Here is an 8975-nt window from a genome sequence, read left to right as displayed (position 1 = left end):
CGCTCCTCCACTGGACGTGTACCTTGCGCGTTGATCTTGTAGCCGAGGTACTCGACCTCGCAGGCACCGAAGGTGCATTTGGATAAATTAATAGTGAGGCCGAATTTGCGTAACCTCTCAAATAACGTGCGAAGGTGCCTTGTGTGCTCCTCCGGCGTTGACGACGCTACCGTGTTACAACAAACTGACACTAGAGAGCGCATCGAGCGTAGATTTGAAAAAAAGTATCAATAATATTTATTGATGACGTTTCTATGTATAATTATTAAGTTTTGCATTATCATAATTTATTGATAATAAATTTCTATTTTTATCATTATCACAAAAGTAAATATTATAATAAATCTATAATGTTTTATTTATTTTATTCTGTTATGTCTTTTTTATATTTTTGTATATAAAATAATATACAAGTACCACACACGTGAACAAAACACGTGGTTTTGTATTTGAATATATAAATAAAGAATTTAATTAACAAAAAATAAAATAATCAACAAGATGTTGTACATGATCGGCTTAGGATTAGGCGATGCTAAAGATATTACTGTTAAAGGTCTTGAAATAATAAGAAAATGTAGTCGTGTGTATTTGGAATCTTATACATCAATTCTTTCTGTGAATCAAAAAACTTTGGTATGTATAATAATACCAATATCTCAAATTGACAATAAGATATAATGATTCTAAAAACATTCTATAAATATATATGTTTTAAAAATCATTGATTATGAGAAAAGTATTACTTAAATTTAATAGGAAGATTTTTATGGTTGTTCTTTGATCATCGCAGACCGTGACTTAGTAGAAAGTGATGCAGATTCAATACTGTCAAATGTGGAGAACGAAGAAATTGCATTTTTAGTTGTTGGAGATCCATTCGGTGCAACAACGCATACAGATTTGGTATTACGTGCACAAGAGAAAGGTGCTAAGGTATATAAACCGTGTATTTTTTTTAAATAAAAAAATAATAAAAAAAGATATATAATTGAGAAATAATTAATTTTAGGTACAAGTAATCCACAATGCATCAATTTTAAGCGCCATAGGTTGTTGCGGTTTACAATTATATTCTTTTGGAGAAACTGTATCTATTCCATATTGGACAGAAACATGGCAACCTGATAGTTTCTATGATAAAATTGCATCTAATAGAAAAAGAGGTTTGCATACGTTATGTCTGTTAGATATCAAAGTAAAAGAACCTACATTGGAGAGTATTTTAAGTAAAAAGAAAGTATATATGCCACCAAAATTTATGACAGTTGCTGAAGCATCTGATCAGTTATCTTCTATATTAGAGAAAAAGAAAAAGGATACCGATGAAAATTTAGGTTTGTATATAATATAGTTACAAATATTAATTATAATATTTACTAAACTTCTTTTTTAATCTTTGCTGCATTTGCACACCTTCCAATCCTTCCTATATAATACCTATTTTAATTTAATATTAATTATATTGACAATATGAAGAGACATTATAATATTTCTTATCACATGCCTTACAATATATTATAAAATCTATTTATATGTTACAGCTTTTACAGAAAACAGTCTAGTGGTAGGATTAGCTAGAATAGGATCGGACGATCAGAATATAATTGCCTGTTCATTGCAAGAAATGAAGAAAATTGATCTTGGAAAACCTCTACATTCTTTAATAATTCCTGCTGAGAAACTACATCCTCTTGAAATTAATTTCTTACGACAATATGCTATTGATAAGATTCAATTTGACGAATCGGTAGCTCCTTGCTAAATGTATTATTAAAAATGAATAAAATATTTATATATCGATATATATATAATTGATTATACACTTATTGTGTATATATTTAATTATAAGAAACATTTTGAACGAATATATCAACGAAATCGATTCCGAGATTATATTATTTATACATAAAGAAATTTTATAAAAATATAATTAGTTCGTTATAATGTATTTATTAATCGTTATGTTGTTCTCGAAATATGATTTATCAAAATTTTGCAAGTAAAAAGAAAATGTAAAAAGAACATGTAACAATATCTATATAATTAACAAATTTTAAAAACTAAAAAACACATTAAAAAAAGAAAATCTTGAATTATAACGATAATGATATAAAATAATGCATCCGAATGTTTAGTTTCGAAACAATAAAACAATAAAAAAATAACTTACGCGAGTTGCAGGAAATTTTCCATATTACTTTCCATACTTTTTATTATTTTCTATCAGATAAAAGTAGTGCAATAATAAAATATAAATAAATACCGTAGGAAAAAACTATTCATAATAATACTTTTTTACGTGTAATGCACTAGTTGTGTGAACGAGGAACGATTTTTTCAATATATTATAGTTTCTTATGATTTATTGATTAATATACTTTATCTGATAGTGAATAATCTTTAAAAAGAAAGTTTATGCACGACAATTCATAAATATAATATATACAATATTCGTAAGTTGTTCGTCGTGTCACGTAAGCAAGTAGTTTCTGACTAATCGATGGAAAGGCATCGATCGTACCTGCGGTACAGGTGAAATCGGCCAACGATGGAAGGTGGAAGGTTCAGTCCACCAGGTTGATTCTCGGTTTAAAGACGTACTTATATTTCTCTTTGACGTTTCGAAGATTTTTCTAAGACAATCCAAGTAAATCCAAGATTATGGTATAATTATATTTTTATCGATATCAACTATAATAATTTTATACATTTTAACAGGTATAATATATATATATATATATGTATTCGTATATTTCAAATATATTTTGATTATTATCAGATAATTTGTGTACGAACAATTGGATAGAAAAAAAAAAAATTAGATTATTGTTACACATTTTAAAATGTATAAAATATATTCTATATTTGTATATAAAAAAAATAATTATACAGGATAATCGTGAAAACATATTTGTGATTTTTTACTTTTCATTTTAAACATTCCAAATAAGATCGGATCAAATTTTTAACTTTATTCGCGAAACAATTGTACCAATAAGAGATGCATTACTTTTTGTTTTTCATATATACAAAATATTTCAATTACTTATTAAAATAAAATACGAAACCGATTAACTAGAAGACTTCGACAATATTTTATTTCTTTTTTTGTTTAAACATTTATTATAACACCACTTGATGAATATTTCGTTTGTTTTTTTGTTTCTTTTTTTTCATATATTTCAAATAAATTTCTTGAATAATTTTAAACCCCGTGTGTTTATGATCGTACAATAATAAATGGAAACAACAATGACTATGAATTCTTTTTGTTTAATCTCATTCAAAATTAATCAATTTTCCACCTCTAATATATTTCGAATATTGAATTATAATAATAATAATAATAATAGCTAGAAAATATATGATAAATGTGTTCAAACATTTTCACATAGTTATTTAGTTAGATTATTATCTGTTGTTTTTTCTTTTTTTTTTTATTTTATCGATATAAAAGGCACCGTTAAAATAAGGTGCATCGATTATTCCGTAGGTCAGGTATATGTGATACATAATCCAGTATATACTTATCAGATAACACATATATACATATATTTATATATATACACATTGACGTTGTGACATTCGCGTGATCTTTCATTTTTAATTAATAATTATTGAAGAACTGAAACGATATATGAAACTTTTACGAAACAATTTCGATGCCAATTTTCTTTCATTTCTCTTTCTTTTTTTATTTATTTATTTATTTGTTGTCTCATTAATTAAATTGCATGGCAATAAATATAAACGTTATTTCTGATTTATATCTACAGGATAGAGGGGGAAACAAGTAAGAAAGGGAGAGAAAAGAGCAAGTTCTATAAATACCTAACTGGTCGATGTATACTATTCTGCGTTAGCTCGTATGCAGGAATTATCAAGGTTGGAGCTAGTTTTCTGGGTCATGTACGTGACCTTGAACAAATTGTATACACATGTTGCAAAATAATCGCGTTTTATGTTTTTATTATTTTTTTTTTCCAGCCACCCCCTCGTCCTCCCACCCTCCCCAAAAAATTAATAATCTTCGATAAGAAATAAAAATAATAATAAATAAATAAATAAATGTGTTGATATTTTGCAGGTATTATTAAGAAAAAAAAGTTATAATTGATTGCAGGAGATTAAATGTATTAATTTAGCGAGAATAATAATACATCGAAATCAATTGAAAAAATAAAAAAAAAGAATAATGGCGGCCTCGACAGAACGTAAAAAGGATTCCTACGAGATGGGATTTCTTTTAGCACCTAGAGTACCTCAGGGTTTGGCAGCCGTGGTTGAAAGTTTAACGAGAGAAGTATTACGACAACGACCAGAAGACATTTATGTTTTCGCTGCTCGTCATTTTGAAAAATTACTAACACTGCGTGAACAATACGACGAGGTCAATAATGATGTAGATACAAAATTCAACAAGGAATCCAATAATTTGTCGTATAACATTAAAAAACTTAACGATTCTAGCAAATTATCGAGAAAAATTAAACGAACAACGAAAAATGATAATATCGAAGATAATGGTAAAAGAAAAGTAGAAAAAGAAGAAGAAAAAGAAGAAGAAAAAGAAGAAGAAGGTTGTTGTTGGTCATTGAACGAAACTGCGAGAGTACTCGAAAGGCATAGAAATATTTTTGGCGAGGGTGAGAAAAAAATAACTACAGATGAAATTCGTGCATTGGCCAAGGAGAAGAAACATTTGCGAACTTCATCGAGTAATAAAAAAATAAATAAACGTGGAAAAATAAAATCTACCGACAACGATCGAGAATATACGAAAGATACGATTAAACAATTGATAAACAACGATAATGATTCTACTTTGAAATTAGATCGTAATGGTAAAACCATTAAAATTATTTCACAAATACCAACAGTATTGACACGTAATACAGGTAAAAAGGATATCAAAATGGAACTTAGGAAAAATAGATTAAGGGATAAAAGTACGGATTCTTCAAACAACAATGAGGAGGGAGGTGGGGTGGTTGTTGTTGGTGGTGGTCAATATCAAGAACAAATTAGTAACGATCCTTTGAGAAAAAATTCATCTTCGCGTAAAAAAAATGAAACCAAATTGGAAGATGAATTAATTAAAAATAAACAACAAACTACTACTCGTCGTAGTAAAAGTATCGAAAGGTATTCTAATCGATCGAGTAAATCGGAAAAAAGGAAAAATAATAATTCGATGGAATTTTTATCAGACAAAAAAAAGGAATTATCATCCGAGACTTGTAATATGGATCAAATTAAAGATTACGTTGTACGTAATTTTGGTTCTAGTGAAAATAACGATAATATCGATAGAAGTTATGTTAATCAAGTACAATACGTTATCGATAGAAATGTACCAATAATCAAAGAGAAAATGAACGAATTAAAGTACGACATTTTAATGACAAAATCATCGAATGATGGTACAGCAAATTTGTATAAAGATAAATTAAAGAAAAAACGTGATATCAGACCTAACACTACGGAAAATGATAATAATAAATCGTACGAGAAAATAAATAAATATCGTAATAAAAGAAGTTCGAGCGTTGATTCGATTGATACGAAAATAATACAACATGAGGATACTTTGGAAAATAGATTGATTAATACGAAAAATATATTGGAATGTATCTCATCGAAATGTTATAACAAATCGTCTAATTATAATTATCGTATTAAATCTAATAACTATGATCATTTTTCTGTTGACGAACAAGAACAAGATAATAATTGTTCTATTATTACGTTGGATGGAAATTCTAAAATCATATTGCCAGCTGTTAGACCAACGTCTTCCAAATATTCCAAATGTCTTTCGCGTAATGATTCGAATCATTTAATTTTACCACCCATATCACCGGATACTAATAAAATTTCTAAGAAGAAGGACGATATTACGTTACCAATTTTATCAACAACAATAATTGATAACAATAACGGATCATCATCTGTTTCCTCTTCGTCTCTTCGTTCAGAAGAGAAAGATAATAATTATTCGGTGGATAATCAAAATAATAATGATGATGATGATAATCTTGGCGATGATATATTACAATTATCAACATCGATCAAGGAAGATATCACATCTACAAGACAAATGTTGCTAAATGTTAACGAAAAATTAAAAACAACTGTTAATTATCCCATCGATGATAATAAAATAATCGAAGATATGTCTTCCACGAGAATTAATATTACTGAAAATAATCACGTTGACAAAATAAACGATAATTTAAATGATAATTTAAATGATAATTTAAATAATTTACTTGGGGAACAAATAATAAAAGTAGACGTACACGCTGAAGAAATATTTCAAGATAGTTTAAACGTAACACCGGATATTATTGATATTCCTCCTAGTCCAGATTCATTAGAACCAATCATAGATAATCGTGATTTGTCAATGATAAACGAGGAAACGGAATTTCAAGAAAAATTCGTAGAAATCGAAGAAAATATAACAAGTAACATTGAAAATGAGGATACCGTTGATCAAATTAATGAAATAAATCATTCAGAAGCAGTGATATTAGAAATTTCTGATGATTCTTCGATTAGTATACAACATGAAGAACCTGTTAAAGAAGAAATTGTTGAAATAATTAAATTAACTACAGATTCAGATCCGAAATCTGAATTCGATAATAGATCCGAAATAAATAAATCTAAAGATGAAATAAATATGAAAGAAATTGATGCAACTGTTAACAATGAAGAAATTATTAACGAACAAAATAATTCTTTATTATCATTTGAAAACAAAAAATCTAATGATTATCCTTTAAATGTTTCGTTATCAAAAGAAATTCCATTTTCGTATATTTTAACTGAAGGTTCTCCTGTTGAAATACCTGATTTTGTTACTACCGTAATTATTCCAGAAAAATCACCATCAACCCCGGAATTAAATTTTGAAACTAACGAAGAAGAAGAAGAAGAAGAAGAAGAAGAAAAGGATGGTGAAATTTGTGAGGAAAGAAGAAAACGTGCTGTAGAAAGTTTCGGTGAATATATAAAACCAGAACAACAAATCGAATGTTCAACTGTAGATATTGATTTTATTCGTGGTATCAAAACTGGTCACGAAATTGCTATAATTCGACAAGATCTCGATGGTATCAAAGAAGAAGAAGAAGAATACGATGAAGAAAAACAATTGAAATTAATGGATGATAATGAAATTCAAAAAAATGATAATGATGATGATAATAATGATGATATAAATAAAGATCATCATTCACCATTGTTAGAACATATTTCTGAGACTGAAGAAAACGAGACAGATGATAATGACAAATGTGAAAAGAAAATGAATGATGATATGGAAATGGATAATAAAATAATTAAAGATGAACCTAACGGTAATATTAATTTAATAGAAAATTCATTGGAAAATGAAGAAAGTACCGAAACAGTTGACGTTACTTCTGATTCAACAAATGAAGTTAAAGAAACAACCATAACCGATAGATCTACCGATAGTTTATCGTTGGATCCTGCCAGACCAATTGTACCGGAATTAAATTTGGATTCTTTGCGTGATATTACTGTGTCATCGTTTAAAATGAATGATGCTGATGAAACTGTATCGTTAACGGAACCAACATTGTCGGGAAAAGATAAGATTGATTTAGATGAAAATATTTTATCGAAGGATGATGATGATGAACATTTGGATGATTCACCGATTGAAATGATTTCTATCGATGACAAACCTATGGAAATTGATGAATCATTGATTCATTTAGATAATAAAAAATCGAATTTGATTTTGTCCGAGGAAAAAGATTTAATTGAAAAATACGAAGATGAACTATCGGACGTTTCAAATATTAAAATTCAATCAGAGTTAATTGAATCGATTGAACAATGCGATGATGCTATTAAAAATGATGTTTCATCGGTTGAGTATTTAAAAATAGAAGAAAATACGACGACTGATTTAGATACGGAGGAAGAAATAGCGAAAGAATTGATTGAAATAGATCGTGCAGAAAATATTTCACATTCTCAAGATACTTCGAATGATAGTCATCGTTATGGTGCTGGTGGTGGTGGTGGTGGTTTCGAGAATGATAAGTCTAATGAAATTTTAACTATCGTTGAAGAAAAAAATATTAAAAGTACGAATGAAAAACAAGAGGATAACGATTTGATTTCTAAAAATACAATTTCTGATAATTCGATAGAAAATTTAATAGAAATCGTTAGTTCTAAAAACGAGGAAGAAAATATTTCTGAAAGGATTGAATCAACGAGATCGAATAATGATGAAGAGAAAATGAATGATCAGAAATCTGATGAAAATTTCGAAAACAATGTTAAATCTGACATCTCTTTGACGACTTTTGAAGAAGTCGAACCAAAAGAGGAGTTCGATACTAAATTAATTGACGAACAAAATAATCTTAAAATAATCGAAAACCAAGAGGAAGAAGATGATGATTCTTCGAAAAGTAGTAGTACAACTTTTCATTCGGCTGTTACCAAAATTCAAGCTGGTTTTTATCTATTTTTTATTATTTTTTAAACACTTTTGCGATTGATAATTGTAATTTTATGTAGCACATTATTAGCCTAAATTACAAACACGTGGTATGTTGTTTAATTTTTGTTAAAAATTGTTATTAATGAAGGTTTAATAGAAACAATATTTCGTTACACAATGTTACTATCATTTAAATAAATAACTAAAAACCTTATTATATTTAATTGCAAACTTTTAACAATTGTTTTAGGTCAATCTCAATGTTTTTGCTTGAAAAATTATCAATCGTGATTGTGTTAATATAAAAGTCTTCATTATAATTGATATAAAACGTGATGATTATTATTATTTTATCAGGTATTCGGGGTTTCTTAACGCGTAAGAAACTTCAAGAAAATTATCCACGTGGTTCTACATTGGATAGTATTCCATCAATACAAGAAAGTGTTGCAGTAAGTGTCATATATATATATAATAT

The 8975-nt window shown here is 27.9% G+C and overlaps 2 protein-coding genes across 2 annotated transcripts in view; both read left to right on the top strand.

The window, feature by feature from the left end:
* The first annotated feature begins 6 nt into the window (after nucleotides 1–6).
* LOC106790251 (diphthine methyl ester synthase) lies at nucleotides 7–1803 on the top strand. The gene is made up of 4 exons (XM_014755020.1): nucleotides 7–636; nucleotides 760–936; nucleotides 1013–1337; nucleotides 1545–1803. The coding sequence occupies exons 1-4, from the start codon at nucleotides 502–504 to the stop codon at nucleotides 1763–1765; spliced, it is 858 nt and encodes a 285-aa protein (XP_014610506.1). The 5' UTR covers nucleotides 7–501; the 3' UTR covers nucleotides 1766–1803.
* Nucleotides 1804–2265: 462 nt separating this feature from the next.
* LOC106790250 (protein PFC0760c) overlaps nucleotides 2266–8975 on the top strand; it is a gene marked incomplete at its 3' end in the record, with an annotated part of 8712 nt that continues 2002 nt past the window's right edge. Inside the window, exons 1-4 of the mRNA XM_014755019.1 lie at nucleotides 2266–2650; nucleotides 3780–3912; nucleotides 4091–8510; nucleotides 8855–8949. Of these exons, the coding sequence (XP_014610505.1) occupies nucleotides 4199–8510; nucleotides 8855–8949 (4407 nt within the window). The remainder of the gene's footprint in view (nucleotides 2651–3779; nucleotides 3913–4090; nucleotides 8511–8854; nucleotides 8950–8975) is intronic.

The sequence above is a fragment of the Polistes canadensis genome, unplaced genomic scaffold (assembly GCF_001313835.1).
Source record: "Polistes canadensis isolate GaletaPanama2010 unplaced genomic scaffold, ASM131383v1 scaffold_227, whole genome shotgun sequence".
Classification (NCBI taxonomy): domain Eukaryota; kingdom Metazoa; phylum Arthropoda; class Insecta; order Hymenoptera; family Vespidae; genus Polistes; species Polistes canadensis.
The sequence above is the reverse complement of the archived record's forward strand: the minus strand, read 5'-3'. Positions and strand labels throughout refer to the sequence as shown.

Bases quoted from the DNA above. Each gene is read 5' to 3' on its own strand.
- LOC106790251 (XM_014755020.1), top strand. From the start codon at position 502: ATGTTGTACATGATCGGCTTAGGATTAGGCGATGCTAAAGATATTACT. The intron at 637-759 runs GTATGTATAATA...TAAATTTAATAG, and splicing joins CTGTGAATCAAAAAACTTTG to GAAGATTTTTATGGTTGTTC. The intron at 937-1,012 runs GTATATAAACCG...AATTAATTTTAG, and splicing joins CACAAGAGAAAGGTGCTAAG to GTACAAGTAATCCACAATGC.